Source organism: Otolemur garnettii, unplaced genomic scaffold, assembly GCF_000181295.1.
Source record: "Otolemur garnettii isolate 467f Iridium unplaced genomic scaffold, OtoGar3 scaffold00066, whole genome shotgun sequence".
NCBI classification, from domain to species: Eukaryota; Metazoa; Chordata; class Mammalia; order Primates; family Galagidae; genus Otolemur; species Otolemur garnettii.
The window spans coordinates 10,092,340-10,118,805 of record NW_003852461.1 but is presented as its reverse complement, the minus strand read 5'-3'; the positions used below and the strand labels follow the sequence as shown (position 1 = coordinate 10,118,805).

The 26,466-nt window shown below is 40.0% G+C and overlaps 2 protein-coding genes across 3 annotated transcripts in view; one reads left to right on the top strand and one right to left on the bottom strand.

The window, feature by feature from the left end:
* ITGB3BP (integrin subunit beta 3 binding protein) overlaps positions 1-10,844 on the top strand; it is a 67,224-nt gene extending 56,380 nt beyond the window's left edge. Inside the window, exons 8-9 of one of the 2 annotated variants that reach the window (XM_023515109.1) lie at positions 4,609-4,656; positions 10,611-10,844. In XM_023515109.1, coding sequence (XP_023370877.1) covers positions 4,609-4,655 — 47 coding nt within the window. In that variant the 3' untranslated portion in view covers position 4,656; positions 10,611-10,844. The remainder of the gene's footprint in view (positions 1-4,608; positions 4,657-10,610) is intronic. The other variant, XM_023515110.1, reaches the window with a different exon arrangement.
* A 4,439-nt stretch (positions 10,845-15,283) lies between these two features.
* ALG6 (ALG6, alpha-1,3-glucosyltransferase) overlaps positions 15,284-26,466 on the bottom strand; it is a 46,602-nt gene continuing 35,419 nt past the window's right edge. The window contains exons 12-15 of the mRNA XM_012807189.2: positions 24,460-24,530; positions 20,082-20,150; positions 19,761-19,959; positions 15,284-15,630 (exon numbers count right to left, since the gene is read on the bottom strand). Coding sequence (XP_012662643.1) covers positions 15,433-15,630; positions 19,761-19,959; positions 20,082-20,150; positions 24,460-24,530 — 537 coding nt within the window. The 3' untranslated portion in view covers positions 15,284-15,432. The remainder of the gene's footprint in view (positions 15,631-19,760; positions 19,960-20,081; positions 20,151-24,459; positions 24,531-26,466) is intronic.

The window sequence follows — 26,466 nt, the reverse complement described above, 5'->3', positions numbered from 1 at the left end:
TATCTGAGCAGGGCACCCACTGGGTGGGAATTCACCCAACTTCTTCTTCCCCCTCCCTCTGACTTGAATTTAGTTTTTCCCTCATATGACTATGTAGTTGTTAATCTACTGGTTGTAATTAAGTACTGAGTACATATGATGCTTTTTTTTTTCCATTCTTATGATACTTCACTTAGGAGAATGTTCTCCAAATCTGTCCAGGTTGTTACAAAAGATACGAAATTCCCATCTTTTTAAGGCTAAATAGTACTTCATGGTATACATATACCACAGTTTATTTTTAGTAGAAGCAGGGTCTTGCTTTTTCTCAGGCTGATCTTAAACACCTGAGCTCACACATTCCTGCCTCAGACTCCTAGAGGGCTAGGATTAGGCATGAGACATCAAACCTGAACATTAATCACTCGTTTTTTAAGACTTGGATCAACAGGTCTTTACAGTAATGCAAGATAGCTATACTGTATTGCTAATTTTTTTGACATCTCAAACTATTTTTTTTATAATGTTTCTAAGTTTGAGATCTGGTTTTCAGCGTTTTATAAAAATTTCTACTTTGCCTTTTTCTTTTACTCTGCTATTACCTGGAATTGTTTAAAGTTAAACATGTTTGGCAAATCTTCATAATATTGGAAATTATACGAAATATCTATTGAAAATCTGCCCTTGACACAGGGGTTTGGGGGCAGGGGAAAAGCTAAAACAACAACAAAAAAAGAAATTGTGTAACTTAAAAATCATTCCTATTATATGTATAGGATTTGTTTCGTTTAATTATGAGGATGAGAATAGCCAATTATTTGTTTCCCTATCAAAGAATATCTTCAGATTCTTATAAAAATTTCCTGAAGTTGTTTAAATAGATAATACCAGGAGAATTCCAACATTCATGGTGTTATTCTTTGCCCCTTCAAATTAGTTTTTCAGTTCTATTCAATTTTTTATTTTAATAGAGTATAATTGTAAAAATAATAAATGTTTTAAATAAATAGACATCTGTCGTACATTGTTAAGGCTTTATGTAACTTATTTAATTATAATTTAAAACATAACACAGTAACATAAATGCGAACACGTAAGATTTTTATAGTTTTCAAATCAGGGACTGCCTTGAGAAACAGCATATGAGAAACAGAAGATCTCTGCTCAATAGAAACTTCTTAAACAAAGGGAGACTTTCTTTTACGTACTTAGGAAATAAGGTTAACTTGGCTTTCCTCAATAATACTGGCTTTATGAGTACTAGGAAAATAATGAAGTGAAAGGTTCTTTTTCTGTTAGATTTGGATGTGAATTTTCAAAATTATTTTAAATTTGTTATGCTGAAGATTTACAACATATGACCATTCAGTGAGTTGATGCAGATGGAATGTCACATCACCATCACATGGGAAGCATGAAATGTATTTACTTTACACAACTCGATACAGATATTCCCCGTCAATAGACGGCATTATACAGGACTCAGCATTTTCATTTTTTCTGCAGATTTTAAAAAATACTATCATTGTCTGTCTTTGACTAGTACTTCCAGTAAACAAAATGTTTTTGAAAAGAATGTAAGCAAATTGTAGAGCAGTTGCCAAGATAGGAAATCTAGTCACTTAGCTTCAGTCCAAAACATATTTTATCTGTCTTCAAAATAATTGTGTAGGTGACAGTATGCATATTTTAAATGAAATGTTAACTCTCTGAACTTTACATTGTTCAAAAAAGTTGATTGTTTCAGCTGTTTATAATAGAAAATATTTCAGAATTTCTAGCTCTGTTCTTTTAAAAAAGCATAAACTATAATGTTCTTGTTTTCTTTAGCTTAGTGTGTTCTTTCATTGTAAATTCATCTGGGTTATAGGATTTTAAAATTATCAAATTCTTAGACTACAGGACTAAACTTCTGTTCTTTGACTATAAAATAGTTTGAAATTGTCTTTTCTTTCTAACCACCCACTGAAGTATTTTTTAAACATAAAAATATGTTGTTCTTTCCCCCACTCAGGCTTGAAAAAGTATTCATCATATCAGCTAAATAATTTTCCTCCCGGAAGACTACTAACCTTTTAGTTTTTTTCTATTTTATCTTAACATTAAACGAGACCTTTTTTCAAACAGATACTTCAGTGTTTAAAAACACTGAGGTTTAAATTTCAGACATGATGAATTTTAGGAGAAACAACAAAAATTCCCCCTTATGCTTTAACATTCTAGATTTATCTTGAGATAAAAGATAGAGCTATTAGTTTTGGTAGCACAAATGTACATTAGTGTACAGCTATAGTCCTCAGTTCTTTATAAGGATTCAGCCATCATGCATGCTGTATGAGGGTCATACCTTGCCTATTAATAATGTTAATGCTCTTGGTAACACTATTCATCACTGTTTTAGGGATTCATTTTAACTGCTAAAAATGCTTACTTGAGATTTGTCTAGGATTTAAGTAAAAGCAAACTGTTTATTACTTTTCAAAGCCTTTTTAGTAATTTCTTGCATAATTTAAATTTTCTGATACTTTAATAGAAATATGATAATTTTTCTTTTTAAATAATATCGGTAAAAAAATTTTAAAACTATAGATTTGGACTCACTTAATATCAATTATGTGTTTAAGAGGTATAAATAACTCGCTATCAGACATTACAAATATCCAGGTGCTCTGTATGTGCTGATGACAACAGAATTGAAAAGAAAGACTGTAATAATTCTGACTGGTTTTCTCTGCAGAAGATATTGATTATTTGTGTGTGGTGAGAGATTTGGAAAATTCAATTAAAGGAGTTGTGCAAAGGTTTCATAAATCCCCCCTCTGCAGCGTGTACACAGACATTGTTGCCTATTAAATCAATGCAGCACTTCACAATATATTTTCTTTGAAACATAAAAATAAATAACATTTAAACAGTTCTGCTTACTACAGAAACAAATTTTATTTTCTGTGAAGCATTTAGTCATGTGCTATCACTGACTCATACACATTTGCCAGCTGTAACAAATTTTATAGACGTTTTCCCCAGAGACATATCTCACATACTATGAATTTTTAAATGAGCAAATGGTGAAGCGGGGATGTCAGCAATATAAAAATTGATCAGTACAAGATAAAAGCATAAGCAGAGAGATTTGTATGGTAGTCTTAATAGGTTTTATTAAATAAAAATACTATTAAAAGACAGTAATGAATAGACTGAAGACTAACTGTTCTTGAGGTAGGGAAAAATTATTCTGGCACATTTGGTAGAAATTGGTTTAATGTCACCTGACAGGTGAACTTTTTTCCCATTTTAACCCATAGTCAAAAAGCTCCACAAAAAAGAATAAATTCTCCCACGAAGTGCTTTGTATATTTAAACACACATGTGAGAGAGCAGTGTTTACAGTGTGGTGTCGCTCTTCACAGAGTTAAAAGCAGGACTTGAGTAACTATTAAGTACGAGGTGATTTTTCCTCCTGCTCAGACCTCAGATAGGAGGAGGATGGTCATTTTTATTTAGGCCATTCACCCCGGATGCTTTAGCCCTCTGGAATCTCTCTTTCAGCACTCCAGGCCCCTCTGCTGCTTTTCACAACCTCACCTCAGTTGCCCTCTCTTCCTTCTCTGTCCGGAACTCATGCCATCTTTTAAGGTCTATCTCAGATGTCACATCCTCTCTGCAGCTCCCCCAGCCCTCCTGGGTGCAGCTAGATGGCTTTGTCTTCTAGGCTGCCACCACCCTGTCTGATCTTAAGAAGGACTGCAATTGTCTGGTGGTAGGGCTCTTCCTGGGCTCCTCTCTGGCAAACAGAGCCCAGCGCAGAGCCTGGACACAAGGACCACAGGCCATGCAGTGGGTGTGTCAGTGGAGGGGAACAGATGCCACTCTAAGAACTTTCTAAAGAATTGGCTCAGTGCCTGTAGCACAATGGTTACGGCACCAGCCACTTACACTGAGGGTGGCGGGTTCAAACCCAACGTCAAGCCCACTAAATAACTGCAACAAAAAAATAACCAGGCGTTGTGGCAGGCGTCTGTAGTCCCAGCTCCTTGGGAGGCTGAGGCACGAGAATCACTTAAGCCCAAGAGTTGGAGATTGCTGTGAGTTATGTCACCACGGTACTGTACCCTGGGTGAAATAGTGAGACTGTGTCTAAAAAAAAAAAACACAGAACTTCTAAAGAATTAACTACATATTTTCAAATTGCTATCTCCTTATACACCCACTAATGTTTATTGAACGTCTGCTATGAGCCGGGCACCACTCCAGCCCTGGGGATACACTGATAGCAGGACTGATACCTGATGGTCCTGCCCTCAGGACTGGAGAATCCAGCATAAGTGACAAGGAATTATAACAAACCATTAAAGGTGTACTAACCATGTTACTAAGCATGCATCAAAACAATAAATGTCTTGGCAGTTTTCATGAGAAATTTTAAATGTACATTCTGAAGTAAAATCAAGCTAATCAGTAGGATGATACAAATGTATAGCTCTAAAGCTGCTATTTATAATGTAAAATAAAACTTAATGTTTAGCTTATTTTAATTTCATTTTGATTCAGCATTTATTCTGCATCATATACTGTGATGAGTTACTTTGAACTACTTTCTAAAAAAAAAAACTTTCTTCTTTCATACAGAATGTCGTCTTGACAGCTATGAATTCCTTAAAGCCATTTTAAACTGAGGTACTGTTTTAACTTACTAATTCAGTTTAATGTTGTTAAATTTCACTGTGTTTTATTTACATTATCAGATTTGGTACTGTCTTTCCATAAGAAACAGGGACACGAGCTTTGGACATTAGTTGAAATTATATGTATTTTATCTATTCTACAAACAGTAGGAAAGCATAAGATCTGTGAGTTGGAGGCTGATTAAAAAAGAACAACTCTCTGGGAGGCCAAGGCAGGTGGATTACTTGAACTTGGGAGTTCAAGGTCAGCCTGAGCAAGAGTGAAACACCATCTCTAAAAATAGCTAGGCAATGTGGCAGGCGCCTGTAGTCCCAGCTAGTAGGGAGGCTGAAGCAAGAGGATCACTTGAGCCCAAGAGTTTGAGGTTGCTGTGAGCTATGACACCACAGTGCTCTACCAGGGTGATAAAGTGTGACACTCAAAAAAAAAAAAAAAAAAACTGAGGTCGGGAGCAGTGCCTAACACCTATAATCCTAGCACTCTGGGAGGCCAAGGCAGTAGGATTACTTCAACTCAGGAGTTCAGGACCAACCAGAACAAGAGCGAGATCTTGTTTCTACAAAAAATTAGCCAGGTGCATGCCTGTAGTCCCAGCTACGGGAGGCTGAGGCAAGAGGATCACGTGAGCCCAAGAGTTTGAGGTTGCTGTGAGTTATGATGATACCATGGCACTCTACCCAGTGTGACAGAGTGAGACTCTGTCTTGAAAGGAAGAAAAGGGGGGGGGGGGAACAGCTATTGAATGTATTTTTAACTGAGTGTAAATAGGGCACTATAAATACAGTAATAAATTCTAACAGATGGGTTACATTTCTATAAGACACATCTGACTGAACAAGATGTAACAAATACATTGCGTTTTGAAATTGTGCTAAATTAAGTAAATAATTATATATTAATTAGTTATACCTTCAAAAGGATAACTAATTAGGATAACTAAAAGTAAAAGTTGTACATTTATAAATAGCTTATTATAACATATATGCTAGAGGCAGTATGACTCATGAGCTGATCTAAGTGCCTAGTGTATGTGTAACTGAGCTCTCAAACTAAAAACTGGCATCATTGCAGACTTTGTGCCATCAGTATTCAGATTTTTAGAAGTTAATCGGGTGTTGCCTGCTATCTCTTAGAGAAAACAAAGCAAAGTAGAATTATATTTTTATCCGCAAAAGACTTTTCTTTGGAAATGGTATCTCAAGAAACAAGTTGTTCTTAAAGATTGTAAGAATCTTACATAGAAAGTTGTGTCACTTCATTCATTAAAATGTTCATTCTGTTGTATACAATAAAAAAATAGCCTATAATAATAGCTAAGATTATTGCTGACTTTCTGTGTGTCAGGCAGTATTCTAAGTGCTTTAGCAGGTATCCCATTTAGTCTTCATGACACCCTGTGAAATAGACACAGTCATGATCTTTCTGTTATAGGTGGTGAGTGTGAGGCATGAAATGGGTAAGTGCCCTGTCACAGCCAGGGTCCTAAGCTAAGCGGTTTGGTGCTGTAGCCCATGCTCTTGACCACTACACACTAATAATCTATGCATATCGGGTTTCAGTGCTGGCCTAGGATTTTATATCCTATTAAGGATATATTCATTCATTTTAAGGGTAAACATTGCATAAAATTTGTGATTCATCATAAAAATGATGGAGACTTTACATCTTTTGTATTTACCTGGATGGAGCTGAAACACAGTTTTTTTTTTTTTGTTTTTTTTTTTGAGACAGAGTTTCACTTTGTCACCTTTGTAGAGTGCTATGGCCTCATAGCTCACAGCAACCTCAAACTTCTGGGCTCAAGCAATTCACTTGCCTCAGCCTCCCAAGGAGCTGGGAATACAGGCCCTCACCACAATGCCCAGCTATTTTTTAGAGACAGGGTCTCGCTCTTACTCAGGCTGGTCTTAAACTCCAGAGTTCAAGTAATCTACCCACTGTGGCCTACCAGAGTGCTAGGATTACAGGCATGAGCCATAGTGCCCAACCCTATGAAACACATTCTTCTTAGTAAAGTGTCACAAGAATGGAAAAACAAGTATCCAATGTACTCAATACTAATACGAAACCAAAATATAAACAACTACATTCCCACACAAAAGAAAGACACAAGTCTATTTCCGTAAGCGGGAGGGGAGAGGTGTGAGAGGGGCAAGAGGAAGTGGGAGAGGGATGGGTGGGATCTCACCTGATTGGAACAGTGGGAGGGTGTTCACACTTGAGCTTGACCTTAGAAATGAAAAAAAACTGAGGTGGGAGCAGCACCTCACACCTGTAATCCTAAACATAGCCTAAACCCTCACGTTAATCCAGAATTTATGTATGTTTGTGACGTACTCAGCACAGTGCCCAGCACATGGCGACATGACCTGCTAGACACGATTTCCAGCACACACACCAAACCTCTGGATTTGTTTCACTTGTCTGTTCTGTAAGGAGAGACAGATTTAAACCAACTTTGAGATAGTCTTATGGATTTAAAAATATACATTAAATCCAATTCACTATTTGGTCTGTAAACAAAATGTCACCGTATTTTTGCAGCAAGGTGTCTTTTATGTAGGCTTACAATTTATATTATGCTGATTTTCATTTTTAAAACTATAGTTTGTAGGTGTACTCATGCTATTCCTTTGAAACATTTTTAATGTACCTTAGTGACATTATAAATTTCTGGATGAAACTCTCTGTTAACTGAGTTTTAAATCTGAAGTTTGCAAACCCTGTGAAAGTGCTTTAAAATATTTTTTCTGGGTTCTGAAAATCCAACAGAACTTTTCCATTAAACGGTGACCACAGATACATATTCTTAACCTTTTTGTGCCGTGGCTTCCTCACCTGTAATAACCAGTTAAATGTTTAAATAAATGAACATACACATTCAGTATATGAGAGTCTTACTAATAGTCTCACTAATAAACTTATGGGGAATTCAGAATACTGAGAAAAGCTTTCTGTTCACGGTTTCTAGTAAAGACCATCTCAATTTAGGAATGTTCTTTTGTTTTGTTTTGTTTCAGGAGAGAGCACAGTGCAATCTCACACTCCCTCGGCCTTCATAGGCCCATGCCACTATGCCTGGTTATTTATTGATTGATTGATTGACTGTAGTGATGGGGTCTTGCTGTGTTGCCCAGGCTGGTCTTGAACTCCTGACTTTCCAAAGTTCTGAGATTACAGGCGTGAGCCCCCCGCACCTGGCCTGGGTTTGACTGTGTTTTCGTCCCACTTTGGGCACTCTGTTTGTGATCTCTTCTATCCCCTGGACTTTAGTTCTCACTTTAGTGCGTGTGGTTTCTGCAGCTAACGGTGGCCTCCCTCCTGAGCACCGCAGTCTCAGGGCCCATGCGGTGTCCCTCAGGTATACGGATTTCTTCATTTCCCCTTCAAAATTGTTTCTCCCTATCCAGGAATTGCATCATTCCATTGATCAGGCTAAAAACCTCACAATTCTGACTTTTGTCTGCGCATCCCAAGTGCTTGCAGATCCTCTTAACTTCTGGAAGTGCCTCGTCCTCCTCTCCGGGCCCCTGGGCTAGCTCCTTCCCACACTACCTCTCTTCCAGACTGTTGTCACCCCCAGGATGACCTCCCTCTCTGCCCTCCAGTCCTGCCCAACAGCCTATGCTGCTCCTGGACTCATCTCTGCTTTAGAAAATGTCGCTGAACCATATTCACATATTCCAAATTTAAACTGACTTTCAGGCCTCTCCAGTTTCTCCATTGTGCCCCATTCATTCCAGATCACTTGCCATTTCCCAGACGCATTCCCAGAAAGTGCCTTTCCTCCTTACCTTTGTCTGTCCCCCCTGCCTAGCGAGCCTTTTCTTCATTACTGTCAAAAGTTTACCCATCTTTCAAAACCCTCTTAGAACTCACCCTCTACTCGGCCTCCCAGGCCCTCCCTCTGCATCCTTGTTCCTCTTGTGCACTTGCCACGGCTGCCCTGCTGATGGGAACAGGGAGGACACAAGCTCCTTGATTTTGTCCTGTGACCCAGAAACCTGACAGGTGCTGTGTCCTGACACACCACAGCCACCTTCCCTGCCTGCACGGCAGCTCCTGCCTCCCCCACACTTCAGAGATTACTTCTCTGGACCTGTCAGTCAGTGTCTAGAGGGGAGGACTGTGGCACACAGATTCTTTCCTAGAGCCTTAAAAAGTGAAGGCTTTATGAGGTGTAGTTAGAACAGGAGAGAAAGGAAGGGGACAGCAACCCACAGGCCACAGGCACAGTGCTAAGACCACCGAACGATGGGAAGAGACAAACATCATGTGGCCGATAGAAACGGAGGCTACTGGGATACTCTATCCAATAACAGTGTAATCACTTGGTTCACAAAAGCTGAGGCTTGGTATGAATAAACCAGTGTATATGGTAACAACCTTTAGGTCCTGAAAATCAAGATAAGGACATAAGGCTTATGTAGAGGAAACAACAGCACAGGCATAAGGTAAGCCACGGGAAATGGTGAGTGCAGACTCCTGTTTCCAATAGCAAGGTCAGTGAGTCCAGGGAGGGTCAAGGCCTTAACACGAGCGGTGGAAAACGGATGACCAACTCGGCAGGCCCTCTATAGAGGCTGGGGGTGACTGAGGTGATTTATGTCTTAATGCAGGGGTGGGACCTCCTCTTTTCCACACCGAATCCAAATCTTGAGCTCTGTTGCTTTCCTGAACTTGAGGAAGCTCATCTTTGTGATAGGCCCCTGAAGCAGTGGACACCACAGATGTCCCGTTACAAGTTTGGTTGCAAGTCAGAGCAGCTGGATGGGTTGGTCTCCTTACATGAGGCTAGGAGGCAGAGAAGGCCTCAGTGGACTAGAGCAGGCAGTGACCACACTAGAGTAGGCAGTTCCCACTGTGTGGGAAACCACACAGTGGGGAGGAAAGTTGTGTTAAATGGTGACCTGTAGGCTGGGCATGGTGGCTCATACCTGTAATCCCAGCACTCTGGGAGGCTGAGATGAGTGGATGGCCTGAGCTCAGGAGTTCAAGACCAGCCTGAGCCAGAGCGAGACCCTGTCTCTACTGAAAATAGAACAATTAGCTGGGCTTGGTGGCAGGTGCTTGTAGTCCCAGCTACTCTGGAGGCTGAGGCAAGAGGATCACTGGAGTCCAAAGTTAAGGTTGCTGTGAGCTATGACGCCATGGCACTCCACCCAAGGTGACAGACTGAGACTGTCTCAAAAAAAAGAAAGAAAGAAAAGTTACCTGTAATATTACTAGTGAAATGTAGACCAGTGAATGTTCTGGACTTTGACCAAATTTGTCACACTTCCATGGGGCGTAGAAAGAGGAGTTGACCAAAGTTCCTTCCCCTTCTGATGAACATGAACTTCCCTCTCTACTGCGAGTACCACATGAAGAACAGACAGTGTATCAGGAATTCACAGCAGACACACAACACGCAGGATGGGGTGACAGGGTCACTTCCTGGACGTCCGGTGGGGTGTCTGCCACCAGTTACCAATGCCACTTCTTTCAAAGGCTTCCTGTCACGTGAGGTCTTAAGACCACGGACAGGAGCTCCTGCTGCCACTGGGAGCCTCCAGAGGGGCACACTGAAGAGGCGGCCTGCAGAGTAGACACTTTTTTTTCTGAAGCAGTTGTTGGAGGAGACACCTGCTGAGGGTCCCTGAGGCTTATGGACAAAGGCATGTAAATTTGGTGCTTTTCTAAGTCATACTGGAGTTTTAAAATTCTCTCACAAGTGTGTCATTTAAGTTTGGTCACTGTAAAGAGCAGCCACACTGACAGGTATTTGTGAGGCTGAATCTGGCTTAGGATACTCAAGTGAGCAAATGAGAAATCACCAGTGTCTAACTGAACTAGACACTGAATCACATGAACATTAAACTCATTTCTTACGTCACGTATGAGATGCATGTTCGTTTGGAAACTGATTCTTGATGATGTAATCACCACCTTTTTGTATCCCACAGGCATCTAGAAGAATGCAGTCCCTGTGAGCACCACTCTGCATCTGTCTGGTCGCATTTAAGGGAACAGAGAAGTCTGTGTAACTTATCTGACGAGTAAATACCAGCTCACGGCACGGGGCAGGTGCAGGTCTAGATAAGATTTCTGCAGCTAATTTAAACTTTCTACACACACCAAAGATACTCTCAGTTTCTTCTTGACCTTGTAACTTTATGTTAAAGCCAACGTGTACAGAAGATCCTGTCTTGTGTCCTGTGTCACGTGTTTCTGCTGCTTTCACTGTTGGTGGATGGACTTAATAAAGCGTATCTGAAAATGGCACCTTTGGTAGAGCTACGTAGTCCTGAAATTCAGATTAAATGTAACAGTGAATGGATTTAGGTGCTAGTTTTCACACGTAATAAGCCCCAGCTGCTTATTAATCTACAGATTCATTTTAAAATCTTTTAATTTATTTTTGGAGACAAAGTCTATGTCACACTGGGTAGAGTGCCATGGCGTCACAGCTCACAGCAACCTCAAACTCTTGGACTTAAGTGATTCTCTTGCCTCAGGCTCCCAAGTAGCTGGAACTCCAGGCACCCACCACAAGGCCCGGCTATTTTTTTTGTTGCGGTTGTCGTTGTTTAGCTGGCCCGGGCCAGGTTCAAACCCACCAGCCATGGTGTATGTGGCTGGCTCCGTAACCACTGTGGTACAGGCACCACACCTAAAATCTTTTAATTTATCTAGAAGTTTGTTGTGTAGTGAGTATCCCAAGGATAAGAGAGAAAAATTATTTTTTAAGTTTTAAAATTTCACACCTTTATAAAATATGAGAATGCCTTTTTCAGTACATTTAGATATTAAGGTTTATGAACTAAACCACACAGACTGCTGGATCTGGAGAAAAGGCCTTTATTATGGGCAGCAGGTGATCTCTTCCAAATTATTTGAAGCATTTAAGCTTCTGTTCTAGGTTGTTTTGTGGCATCACCTGTGTGTGTCGTCACAAACGGGGGGACAATTACAGAATGTTATTATCTTGATAAAAAATGTAAGTCCTGACAAAATTAGTATAAAATATCACCATGTCATTTGATTCAGTATATAATGAAAATAAAAACACTCTAGAAATCTGAAACAAAATTTAACAAATTAAGGTTGAAATAATTCATTTTCCACTTAGAGAAACATGACAAAGATTCACCTTTTAAAATGAAAGGTATTTTTTTTTAAAAAAACTTAATATAAATAATGTAGTTATTAAACAATAACCCACTTAACTACTAAACCTGTTTACCTTCATTAATGATTTTCTTGGTACTATTTAAATAAAATTTTTAAAGATAATCTGTCTGCTAAATATTAACAAAACTTTGAGATACAACTAAAGGGATTGTTCTAGCATAGAAAAGTAGGCCTAGGATACGAGTGGAAGCCAAAACCTCTTGTAGGTAACCTACATTAATCAGGAAGTAGAAGGTTCAGAAGCAGACTGGCTTCATGTCATCCAAATCATGTAGGTTGTGCCTGATGCCACTAAGCCCGTTACTGTATGTTTGGCCTCTGGACATACTGAGCTTTTCCTTTCAGAACAGCTGGGTCTGCTGAGATTCATTTCCTGGTTCTCTTCATTGTAGATCAGATGACTCTCACTTTATCACCCTTAGAGGCCACATGAAGGACAGAGCAGAAAGAGCCTCACACAAAGCTAATGTTTATATTGGGAGGGGGGCAGACTTGGCCCTCATCTTTCAAGGAGCACAACAGGAGACCAGTTGAGGCCTGAAGCCCTGTGCTGCTCCAGCAGCCCTTGAGTTACTCCTGTCCATCTTTCTGTGGGGCTCCTCTGGCTGCCTTGACTTTTGTAAATGTTTCACTCTCTCACTTGTGCTTTATCATTTGGACAGAATGCTACATCGGGGATTTTTCTCCCCTCCCGAAGGCCTCAAGGGGAAATGACTTCTGTATGCCTCATATATGATACATGGGCTTACACTCCATTCTCTTCATTGTAGCTTTTATGGAGACTTGTGGCAACTGTCTTACAAGTCAAATGTCTCTCATATCTATTAGAAACCAGTTTAAGAGCATACTTTGAACTTAGAGGGATTAGTTTCCAAAACACCAAAAATACCCAGTAATAAGAAGCAAACCTAAGTTTACTGTTAACTGAGAAAATGGCATTTCTCAGAAATGCCTCTTCTGGTCCGGCGTTACGGTGCTGGCCACATCCACTGAGACTGGTGGGTTTGAACCCAGCCCAAGCCAGCTAAACAGTGACAACTGCAACAACAACAAAAAATAGCCGGGCATTGTGGCAGATGCCTGTAGTCCCAGCTACTTGGGAGGCTAAGGCAAGAGAATCACTTATGTCCAACAGTTTAAGGTTGCTGTAAGCTGTGACGCCACAGCACTCTACCCAGGGTGACATAGTGAGATTCCGTCTCCAAAAAAAAAAAAAAGAAAGAAAAGAAAAGGCTCTTCTATCTAAAATGTACATGAAAATACATTAAAGTTATGTACATGAAAATAACTTTAAGAGGGCTCATTTTTGACTGTGAAGAAAGTGAAACATTTTTAATATTTTTGTATGATCTGAATATCTTTTTAAAACTTCCTATAATCTTGGGTTTAGCTAAGAGAAATGCTTTGGAATTGGCTACTTCTGTGATCTTATTCATTACTGGATGTTTTTGGTATTTTGGAACCTAATCCCTCTAAGTTTAAAGTAGACTCTTTTTTTTTTTTTTTTTTTGAGACCGAGCCTCAAGCTGTCCCCCAGAGTAGAGTGCTGTGGCATTACAGCTCACAGCAACCTCCAACTCCTGGGCTCAAGCAAGTCTCCTGCCTCAGCCTCCCAAGTAGCTGGGACCACAGGCACCCGGCTATTTTTTTTGGTTGCAGCTGTCATTGTTTGGCGGGCCCGGGCTGGATTCAAACCCGCCACCTTAGGTGTATGTGGCTGGCGCCTTAGCCGCTTGAGCCATAGGCACTGAACCTAAAGTATACTCTTAAACTGGTTTTTATTTTATTTATATTTTGAGACAAGAGTTTCACTTTGTTGCCCTGAGTAGAGTGTCATGGCGTAATAGTTCACAGCAACCTCAAACTCTTAGACTCAAGCGATTCTCTTGCCTCAGCCTCCAGAGTAGCTGGGGCTATAGGCACCTACAACACCTGCCTAATTTTTAGAGATGGGGCCTTGATCTTGCTCAGGTTAGTCTTAAACCTGGGAGCTCAGGCAATCTAGAGTGCTAGGATTACAGACAGAACCCACTGCGCCTGGCCCTATACTGGTTTTTAATAGATAAGAGCCCTTTGGCTTGTAAGACAGTTGCTACACGTCTCTATAAAAGCTACAGTATAGCTCAATATGAGTAAATCATTTGAAAATGTGCATATATTTACAGAATTTACTGATAGAATACCTTGAATGCATTCTATTTTACTAATATTTATACAAAACTTTAATTTTCAAATAATAGTTTTATTCCAATTATTTAGAAGTTGTAACTTAAAATTTCATCATTTAGTTAGATCATTATTCTGTGTTAAATGCAAGTATTCTATTACAGAATAAAACTTTTTTTAAAGAAAGCCACACAGGCAGCCAAGATGCTGACGTGTGGGCAGGATTACAGATGGTGGCCGTGGGCAGCGGCGCCCCTGCTGACGCGGCAGGGACTCAAGGCTGCGCTGCCGTGCCGACCCGCCCTCTCAGTCTTTGTGCGCATTTGCTTTGGGAAAGAAATGCTTCTTGATTTTTGCCTTATCTTAAACCCACTTCCTTTATCAGACATAGACCTTCTTGTGTCATCTGGACATGACTGTCCACACCCAGAACCAAATCTGCTTTGTGTGTATGTGGTGTGATTTGCACTGCTGTCAAATACAACACTAAGTATGCCTTAACGGCTACCTCATGAAATAAATACTTCCACAAAAGACAGGTTGGTGATAAAATGACTGTTTGGGGTTTTTTTGTTTTGGCCGGGGCTGGGTTTGAACCCACCACCTCCAGCATATGGGACCGGCGCCCTTCTTTGAGCCACAGGCGCCACCCAACTTATAAACTTCTTTACTTGCATTCTAAAATGTATAGGAACATAAATTTGAATACCAAAATTAGTGATTTCCTATAAAAGAAGGGGCTCAATTCTCTCATTAAGCTCACTATATGATCTGATAAAGTAGGTTTAGACAAAGTAAAAATAAATTAAGAATTTCTTTTTTTCATTTTAGAGGAGTTTTGCTCTATTGTGCAGGCTGGAATGTGATGGCCTGACCACAGATCACCACAGCCTCCAACTCCTGGGCTCAACCAATCCTCCTGCCTTGGCCTCCCAAGTGGCTGTGACTACACACATATACCACCGTTCCCAGCTAATGTTAAATTGTCTTTAGAGATGGGTCTCACTATGTTGTCCAGGCTGCTCTCAAACTCCTAGGCTCAAACCATCTTCCCACCTAAGGTTCAGAGTATAGGGACTACAGGCATGAGCCACTGTGCTTGGCCAAGAAATCTTCCTCAAAAATTTCAAGGCATAATTTATAAAGTATGTTTCCTAAGTAAACACTGGGATTACGTCCATTTTGCTCTTTTCCCACGTGAATAGCTGGAATACTAATAAAACCACAGTAGGTTTTGGCCAACAGTTAGAAAATAAAAAGCCTCCATTGGTCTCTGGTCCCATATACATTTATTTTGTGTGGACAACAATGACCTTTCACCATTTCCTTTTCCATAGCTCCTTGATTCTTGAAATAATTTATACAGTGTATAAAGTTCACAGAACTTTTTAACACTGTTCACATTTTCACATTTGTTTAAGAATACAACTAGTTGACTTTCTTCTGATTTCTTCCACTTCTGCAATCCCACATGATTATAATGTTGAAGTATACCAAGAAGAATAAGAAGTTCAAGCAGGACACAAAACACACCAGTACAGAAAATAAGTCTGGTAATTTCTCAGGAGGCTCCAGTGTGACAGTCACCAGCGTCAGAAGGACCATAGTGGTTACTGAGAAAAAAAACTGTAAGGGGGGAACAAATTATTCAGCAGTATAGATGGAAAAACTTAATGCACTGATACAGTAACACTGATCTGTAGTTATTAAATGAACAGAATTTAGGGTGAAGTGGAGGCTGAGGCTCTTCTGGTGGATCTCAACTTTGGCTTCACGTTAGAATCATAAGAGGTTTTAAAAATCTTGATGCCCAGACCAATTAAATCAGAATCTCTGGAGTACACCTCAGTACTTTTAAAGCTCTCTTGGTGATTTCCACGTGTAGCCAAAGCCTGCAGACACCTCAGACCACCCAGCACTGAAGAAAGGGATCTGGGGCAGACGTTACTGCCAGGCAGGACTAGAGTCGAGCATCCTCAGGAACTCTGGGCCCTATAGCAAGTAAAATTCTAAGCTAATGGGTACAAATGCAGTTAGAATAAATAAAGCCTAGTGTTTGATAGATCAGTAGGGTGAATATGGCTACTCTATTGTACATTTGAAAATCGCTAGAAAACAACAATTTGAATTTTGCTAGCACAGAGAAAGATAAACATTTAAGGTGATGAAAATCCCAGTTACCTAGACTTGATCTTTACACAGGTACTCTGAAAATATGTCTATCAATTTGCAGACTTCACACTAAGCCTGAAAATTCACCTACGAAAAAGTTTTCCATGTCAAATGGAAAATTACATTTCATATACACGGGATACTTCTAATGAGCTAATGCTAAAGAACAATGGGGCATATGAAAGAAAATGTCATCGTCTGGCCTCAAAGAGTTTTCATTTAATTAGGAGAATGTTAGAGATAAGATCATGTTTGATTAAATGCCAAAATGACGAGTAAAAATAATTATTCCATTGACAGTCACTGGGTTGTCAGTCTTGTCTACACCAGCGTGCTGCCCAGGGGAACTGTCTGCAGTGACGGAACGTCTCACCTGCACTCCAGCACAGCAGCTGCTAACAGGGGACTCCTGAGCACTCAACACCTGCCTACTGTGGCTGAGGAACTGAATTTGTAATTGTATTTGTTTCTAGTAAGTTTACATTTCTACATGTGTCTAGTAGCTACCATAGCAGACTGTTTTAAGTCTGCTGTAAGTTCCTTTGAAAACCAGCCAGCTCCTAAGTGTCTCATCCCTAGCACAGTATGCAAGTATACAGAAACTGTGTAAGCAAGCATAGAAGCCATGAGAAACAGCAGTAACTTTCATGAAGGAACTGAACCGTAAGTGGAACCCTGACGGATGCTTTAATGGCTACATCATGGCAGCACCGGTAATATACTGGTCATTCCAGGTATGAGAAAGATGGCTTGGTGCCCGCAACTCCATAATTAAGGCATGAGCCACATGCACTGGGACTGGTGGGTTCGAACCCAGCCCGTGCCTGCTAAACAACGACAGCAACAAAAATAGGTGGGTGTTATGGTGGGGGCTTGTAGTCCCACCTACTTGGGAGGCTGAGGCAAGAGAATCACTTAAGCCCAAGACATTGATGTTGCTGTGAGCTGTCACGCCACAGCACTCTACCAAGGGCAACACAGTAAGACTCTGTCTCAAAAAAAAGGAAAATGAGAAAGATGGGAGCCCAAAAGGCTTACAAACAGGCATAAACGGAGCCGGTATCCTCAAAGGGAAAATCCCTGAAGCAACTTTAGTGGAAAGTGAAAATTTCAGTTGATTTTTAAGAAGGGTGCCAGGATGATTCAGTGAAACTGGGACAAGTGAATAAAGTTCAACTCCTACCTCCCTCCATACACAAAATTAACTCAAAATGAATCAAAAGGCCTAAATATAAAAACTAAAACTATAAAACTCTTAGAATAAAGTATAAATGTAAATATTCATGACCACAGGATTATATAATGGTTTCTTAGATACAACACCAAAAGCACAAGCAATAAAACTAAAAACTTAAAGATATATTCAGCTTTATCAAAATCAAAACTTTTGTGCTCCAAACAATACTATCAAGAAAGTAAAACGGCAACCCATAGAATGGGAACAAACATTTCCAAGTCATAAATCTGATAAGAGACTCAAATGAAGAATACATTAAAAAACTAAACAATGAAAACTCAGATAAAAGTGGGCAAAGCAGCCAGGTGAGGTGGCTCGTGTCTCATCCCAGCACTCTGGGAGAGCGGAGCAGGTGAGTTTGACAGTAGCCTAAGCAGGAGCAAGACCCTATCTCTAAAAATAGCCTGGCGTTGTGGGCACTCTACCAAGGGTGACAAAGTGAGACTGTGTCTCAAAAAAAAAAAGAAAATGGGCAAAGCATTTAAACAAGCATTTCTCCAAAGAAGACATACAAATAGCCAATAAGCATATGAAAAGATGCTCTATATTATTAGTCATTAGGGGAAATGCAAATGAGAACTCCAATGAGACTCCATTCACACCTACTAGGATGGTTATAATTAAAAAGAAGTAACAGCTGAAGTGGCCAGCCCACCGTAATTCCAGCACTCTGGGAGGCACAGGTGAGTGAATCACTTGAAGCTTAGGAGTTCCAGACCAGCCAGAGCAAGAGCAAGACCCTGACTCTACTAAAAATAGAAAAAAATTAGCTGAGTACAGTGACACACAGTCCCAGCTACTCGGGAGGCTGAGACAGGAGGAGGATTGCTATGCACAGGGGTTTGAGGTTGCTGTGAGCTATGATGACACCACTGCTGAGATAACAAAGACTGCCTCAAAAATAAATAAACAAAGACACGGATGTGGAGAAATTGGAACCCTCACATATCCTTGGTGAGAATGCAGAATTATGTTGTACTGTTCTGAAAGTTTGGCAGTTGCTGAAAATGTTAAATATAGGATTCCTGTATGACCCATCAATTCTTGCAGGTATATATTCAAGGAAATGAAAGCATTTGTGCACTTGACACCCTGTACACAAATGTTCACAAAATATTATTCGTAATAGCCAAAAAGTGGAAATCTAAGGTCCAGCAACTGATGAATAGATAATCAAATATGGTTTATCCACATGATAGAATATTTGGCAATAAAAAGGAATAAAGTACTGATACAGGAGTAACATGGATGAACCTCAAAAAAGTTACATGAGAGACCAGTCATCAAGAACCGTGTGTTGTATGGCTCCATTTTAAGGACTGAATTGTGTCTCCTGCTAAATCTGTATGCTGAAGCCCTAACAGACAATGTGACTACATCTGGAGAGAGAGCCTTTAACCCACAGTGTGACTGCATCTGGAGAGAAAGCCTTTAACCCACAGTGTGACTCTATCTGCAGAGAAAGCCTTCAACTCACAGTGTGACTGCATCTGGAGAGAGAGTCTTTAACTCACAGTGTGACTACATCTGGAGAGAGAGTCTTTTAACTCACAGTGTGACTACATCTGGAGAGAGAGCCTTTAACTCACAGTGTGACTGCATCTGGAGAGAGAGTCTTTAACTCACAGTGTGACTGCATCTGGAGAGAGAGTCTTTAACCCACAGTGTGACTACATCTGGAGAGAGCGCCTTTAACTCACAGTGTGACTCCATCTGCAGAAAGAGCCTTTAGGCAGGGAACTAACATTAAACAAGGTCCTAAGCACTGGTGTCCTTATATGAAAAGGAACCAACACCAGAGACCTCTCCACATGCACACAAAGCTGAGCTCATGTGAAGACACAGCGAGAAGGTGGCCAACCACAAGCCAAGGGTCTTGTCAGAGAGCAGACCCTGATAACGCCTCATCCTGGACTTTTAGCCTCCAGAAAATAAATTTCTATTTAATCCACACAGTGCGGTATTTTATAATGACAATGCTTGCAAACTAACACAATCCATTTATATAAAATGTCCAAAATGGGCAAATTCACAGACAACAAGTAGATGGGTACTTTCCAGAGCAGGGAGGTAGAAGTGAGGGCAGAGTGAGGAATGACTGGTCGGGGTACTTGGCTTCTTTTAGAAGGATGACAATAATCTAAAATTAGATGCATAAATCTATGTACATACTTAAAACCATGAATTACACACTGTTTTTAATATCCTATAAACAGCTGACAGGATTACGCACTTCAAATGAGTGGCTATGTGAATTCTATATCTCAAAAAGCCTTAAAAGAAACGAAATTTCAAAAAATTATTGAAATGCTGAAAAATGGCATTCCTTAAAAACTGAACAACTTACCAAATATCGTATAATTCTGGGAAGGAATGTAAAACGTGGAAGATACTTCCTAACGGAAGTGGAAAAGGGTTTCAACTTCAGGTCTTCTTCAGAAGTCTTTTCAAATATTGAAAAGGTTGTTGCACAAACTATAAAAAATGCCATCACTGTCACAACGGAGGGTAACAGGAGTTCATCCTTCAATAGGAGAGGCAGCATGCTATAAAATTTTTAAAAAATCAAGAGAATCATCAATTCAAACCATAAACACTTTGTAAAAGAATTTTACATTAGTTTACAAGAATCATCGAAAAATATTAATTAGAAATTGGTTCAACTCACCTAAATGTTGACACAAGTAAAAACCAAGTAGACATAAAAGGAATTTCATTTAAAACTAAGCAGACTGGTCTAAAATGAAAAAGAAAAAATATTTTAATATTGTATAATATAATTTTAGCTCCTACTTGTAAAAAATATAAACCAGATGATGACTAATGGTGCTTAGCAGTTTTTCATATACCTGTTGGTCATTTGTATGTCTTCCTTTGAGAAATGTTTATTCAGATTCTTTGCTTTTTTGTGTGTGTCTGAGACAGAGTCTCATTATGTTGCCTTTAGTAGAGCACTGTGCTGTCACAGCTCGCAGCAACCTCAAGCTCCCGGGTCCAAGCAATTCTCTTGGCTCAGCCTCCCAAGCAGCTGGGACTACAGGTGCCACCACAGGCTATTCTCTTGCTGCATTTGTCATCATTGTTGTTTAGCTGGCCCAGGCCAGGCTTGAACCCACCAGGTTTGGTGCATGTGGGTGGCTCAACAACCACTGAGCCTCTTTGCCTAATTTTTTTTTTTTTTTTTGGAGAGAAAATCTCACTATGTCACTCTCAGCAGAGTGCCATGCTGTCACAGCTCACAGCAACCTCCAACTCTTGGGCTTAGGCGATTCTCTTGCCTCCGCCTCCCAAGTAGCTGAGACTATAGGCGCCACCACAAGGCCCAGCTATTTTTGTTGTTCAGTTGTTTAGTTGGCCCAGGCCAGGTTCCAACCCGCCACCCTCAGTGTATGTGGCTGGTGCCACAACCACTGTGCTATGGGCACTGAGCCTCTGCCTAATTTTTAGTCAAATTTTATATTTTCCTATTGAGTGGTTGGCGCTCCTTATATATTCTGATTATTAATCTCTTGTCAGATGGGCAGTTCACAGATACCTTCTTCCATTCTGTGGGTTGTTTCTTATCACATTGTTGATTATTTCCTTGGCTGTGCGGAAGTTTTTTAGCTTCCCATTTGCCCAATTTTTCTTGGTTGCCCACTTCAGGAGTATGACTCAAGAAGTCTTTGCCCAGAGCAATGCCCTAAAGCATCTCCCCAATGTTGTCTTTTAGTAGTTTCAAGTCTTAGATTTAACTCTTTAATCCATTTTGACTTGATTTTTGCATACGACCATAGATAAGGGCCTAATTTCATTCTTGTGCATGTGGACATCCAGTTTTCTAGCACCATTTATTGAAGACACCATTGTATCTTTTAAATTACCATTTGCAAAGGTAAGATGTATTTCTTGCTGTTCTCTATTCTCTCCCATTGGCCAATGCCTATTTTTTATGACAGTACCATGCTGTTTTGGTTATTCAGCTCTGTAGTATACTTTGAAGTTAGGTAATGTGATTCCTCCACTTTTGTTCTTTTTGCTCAAAATGGCTTTGGCTATTCTGTGTCTTCTGTAGTTCCATATAAATTTTAGGATTTTGTTTTCTGTTTCTGTGAAGAATGACGTTGGTATGTTGATGGGGATTGCATTGACTCTGTACATTGCCTTGAGTAGCATGGACATTTTAACATGTTTCTTCCAAGCCATAAGCACGGAATATCATTCTATTTTTGTGTGTCTTCAATTTCTTCCATCAACATAGTAGTTTATACTTTTCATTAGAGAGACTTTCACTTCTTTGGTTAAGTTTATTCCTAGGTATTTTATTTTATTTACCTTCTTGATTTCTTGTTCAGAGTGTTTATTATTGACATATAGAAATGCTACTGATTTTTATATATTGATTTTGTATCCTGCAACTTTACTGAATATTTATCAGTTCTAATTTTTTTTTGAGGAGTCTTTAGTTTTCTCTCTATATAAGATCATATTTTCTGCAAATAAGGATAATTTGACATCTTTATTTCCAATTTGGGAAGATTACAAGTGGACCAGGATTAAGCTAGAAAGGAAATGGTTCCTGAATGTTTAACATGTATTTGCACATTTAAGCAGAGACGTAGAGTCAGCATTTGAGTGTAAGTCTGGATTAGATATATGAGTGAAGTTACAGAGAGAGGCAGAGCTGGAGATGTAAATGTAAATTTAGGAGTTTGTCAATGGCTGTTTTATCCTTCTAGTTCCAGGCCCAAACCACAGACACACTGTGACTTTTCTCTTTCCATTATATTCTACACCCAAATCATCAGGAAACCTTCTGGTTCTACGTATACTAAATCCAGAATCAGAGTGTTCTCACATCTTCAACTGTTACTATCTTGGTCCCTGCCACCATCATCTCTCACCTGGATTATGGTAACAGCCCTGAAATGGTTCCCATGTTTTCTACACTTCCTCCATATACTCTGTACTTGACCCCCAGTCAGAGTGATTCTTTCAAAAGATTAAGTTAGATAATTTTTCTTCCTCAAAACCCTCCTGAGGCTCCCCATTCCCTTCAGAATAAAAGCCACAGTTCCTAACGTGGTCTGTGAGGTGCAACATGATTTGGACTCGTTACCTTACTGACTTCCCCTGCTAGTACTCCCCACCTTGACCATTCCATGGCGGCTCTGCTGGCCAGTCTGCTGACCCCTAAACATGCCAGGTATACTCCCATCTTAAGGCCTCAGCACTGGCCTTAGCACAGGGGAAGTCAATGAGGTAACAGGTCCAAATCACCTCACAGACCACATTAAGAACTTTGGTTTTTATTCTAGAATAATACTCTCCCAGGTACCCACCAGCTAACTTCCTCACCGCCTCCTGGCCACTCCAGGATCTCCAGTGAGGCCAACCTTGACATCTGCATTTCAAATAACAGCTGTACCCACATCCTCTTCTCCAATACTCTCAGTTTCTCCTGCTTTGTGTTATTTCTTCTTCATGGCATTTATTACACACTATTCTAATACATTATTTAATGTCTTATTTTTCTTTTTTTACTGGTGTTTATAGAAGGCAGGGATTTTTGTCTATTTTATTACAAATAAACACACGTGTTCCTAGTGCACAGACCAATGCCCAGAACGATGACTGACATGTTGTAGACACTCAATAAATATTTACTGAATGAAATATGTGTAGTGATAGATTAGCTGAGACCAGGTCAAGAGGAACTTTTAATGCTAACTTTAAAATACTTTGATCAGAATTATATTAAAGCCACACACTAACAGTGTTACAATCTGGGTACACCTATAGAGAACGGATCCCCCAGAAGTTTGAAGTCAGAGAATTATTCTGGTCAGATTTCAAATCTTGAATGGACTGCCTTTCGGTGAAGCAAAAATTCTGGGGAAAATAAACATGTTTGAAGGTAACACCTGACCTAGTTTCATCCTCTGGCACCAAGAATTTGTGTAGCCTCAGCCTTTCCAGTCTGCAAAGATATGAGACTGAGTTGTTCAGAGCTAAGAAACCTTCCACGTGGGCCAGCCCAGCTTACTGAAAAGCTCTGCACTACAGTTTTAGTCTGAGGCTCCACCTGATACAAGCAATACTGGCATCCATTTGTCATCAGTCATTCCATTCCTGTATCCTCTACAGGAACCTAGTGAATACAGGGTGAGGCGTAGAGCAGTGGTGCGTTTGGACTGACCTAGGAGAGGATTTGAGTATTCCAAAATATTCTGGGCATTATACCGCCATCTGTCACTCAGTTCTTTCTATGAAGACCAGGAAAAAATTTTAATGCTCCTAAAACAAAGTAGTCTTGTGAGGGATTGCCAAGAGGGTTAAACAAAGATTATGGCAAAAAGAAACAGAAAAGAGGCAACATAAAAATCCCTGCAGACGTACATGAGAGAAGAAAGCCACTGAGCAGACGTGGGACTGAATGAAACGGGGAAGGCAGTGGTGACCCACAGGCTGCAGTCTGGGAGAAGCCTCTCTGAAGGGCCTACTGTTTATTAGAATATGGAAAATATAACGAAGAAATAGGAAGAGATAAAGAGTATGTCAGTAATAATTCTATCAGTTGTTTTCAGTTTAAAGTATTAAGGATTATAGGCTCAGTGCCTATAGCGCAGGGGTTTACAGCACCAGCCACATGCATACACTGAGGCTGGCAGATTCGAAGCCAGCCCGGGCCAACTAAACATAAATGACAACTGAAATAAAAAATAGCTGGGTGTTGTGGCAGGTGCCTGTAGTCCCAGCTGAGGGGAGGCTGAGGCAAGAGAATTATTTGAGCCCAATAGTTTGAGGCTGCTGTGAGCTGTGATGCCACAGCACTCTACCCAGGGCATCATAGTGAGACTGTCTCAAAAAAAAAGCAAAGAAAGAAAAGAAAGTATTATGGTTTATAAAGAAGTGATAGGATATCATTCTGAAAAAGTATGACTGAAATAATTTTATACGAAGATACATTTGTGTAGATTTGGTCTACATTCAAATGAATATTTATATAAATCGTAATTTTTTATATTTTATAAACATAAATGGATACTTCAAACATTTCTACTTACAGTGATACCAAGAGAATGGACTTTTCATGTACTTGGAAAGAAAATAAAAAGAATGATAGTGCACAGCTAACCTTGAAGAAAAAAAGAGGGAAAATAAGATATTACAAAATATAACATCAAGTTAGTTATGAATCTAAATAAAAATCATTTCAAGTGAAAGCTGAAAGTTTATCATAGCTTCTATCTAAAAGTAAAATATAAACATAACATTAATATGCATATATTTTAATCATTTAAAAATAAAAATATTTTACCATGTAAAACAAGTTCATTGAGACTCGGATGTCAATAAACAAAACCACCCAATACCTCAAATGCAACCATAACTTCACCACCACCACCATCCCCCACCCCCAGAGTCTCTGACAATTTAAAAATCAAAGTATAAAGGACAGGTCAAAATCAACTGGCAATGGCTTGGCACCTGTAGCTCATGGGGGAGGCGCCAGCCACATACACTGGAGCGGGCGGGTTCGAACCCAGCTAGCCAGACGTTGTGGCAGGCACCTGTAGTCCCAGCTACCTGGGAGGCTGAGGCAAGAGAATTGCTTAAGCCCAGGAGTTTGAGGTTGCTGTGAGCTGTGACACCACAGCACTCTACTGAGGGTGACAAAGTGAAACTCTGTCTCAAAAAAAAAAAAAAATCCACTGGCAAAATAAATCTATTTCAGTGTCTTTAAAGTAGGTACTTTAGTAAAACAGACTAAATATAAATTCATAATTTGCTACGTGGTGTCTAAAAAGTACTTAAATCTATTTTCAGAAGTTTCTGTTCTGCCTTATTAGATAGATGTGTATCCAGTTTTTCAAGCAAAACGCCTGAATTATCACCTTGTACAAGCTACGCTCTGGTCTGCCAGCAAAGCCATCTACAGCTCTTCCCTCCATTCACCTCTGAGCCGCCCCTCATCCTTCTCCTGGGATAATAAATAATCTATCAATTGGTGGTGATACTCTGCCTTCTCCAAACAGCCCCACACCAGATCATAAGCACGTCCCCTTCCTGAGTAAAGTCCTCCAGCAGCTTCTCATTACACCTCCATCTGGTTCTGGTCTTCCTCTCCAATTCATCTCTTACTTTCCACCAGCCACTTCATATCTGTCCCTTTTTGCCAAATGTGTTCCTGACTTAAGGAAAATTTTGACCGGGCCCAGATCTTGAGATGGGCCTTTCCTGGCGGGTCTCACTTCTTGGCTGTGGTGTCCCTTCTGTAGGAAGGCTGCCCCACTCAGTCTGAAGGAGCACCCACCCCAAATCCCCAGGTTTCTCCATGTAGCACTGCTTTCCTCCTGGCGCTCATTACTCTCTCAGACTTTCTTGTTAATGGATTTATTTTGTTCATTGTCCATCTCCTGCCACGAGCACAAAAGACTCCAAGTAACACAGAAGAGAGATTTTATCTGTCACGTGCTTACATGCCAGGACCGAGAAGAGGACCTGGCATATTAGAGGGCCCTCAATAAATACTACCTGAGTAAACTAACTATAATTTATTCTGCTACTATACAGAGGGTGCCAAAAAATGTACACGTTTTAAGAAAGGAAAAACGTGCATTAGAATTGTAATATTCAATATATACTGATGACACTTGTTATATTGTATTTGTATCTCTTGTAATTGCAGAAGTCAAATGTGATGTATTATAATTTTAATACAAGTTTTTCCTTTCTTAAAATGCATATACATTTTTTTGGCATGCTCTGGATTAGTGCTCATACTATCGATTACCTCAATTATAGGTTTATATTGAGATGTAATCCAACCAAACTTAGGATATCCTTTTAAAGGTCTCAAAGTATATAAGAATTCAAAGCATTATCAACAAGAATGAAGTAACAAAAATCTTAAGTTTTTTAACACAGTGACTTGTTTCAAAACAGCGAATAGGCTCAGCCCCTGTAGCTCAGCGGCTAGGGCACCAGCCACATACACTGGAGCCCGTGGGTTCGAACCCAACCTGGGCCCACCAAACAACAATGACAACTACAGCAACACCAACTACAAC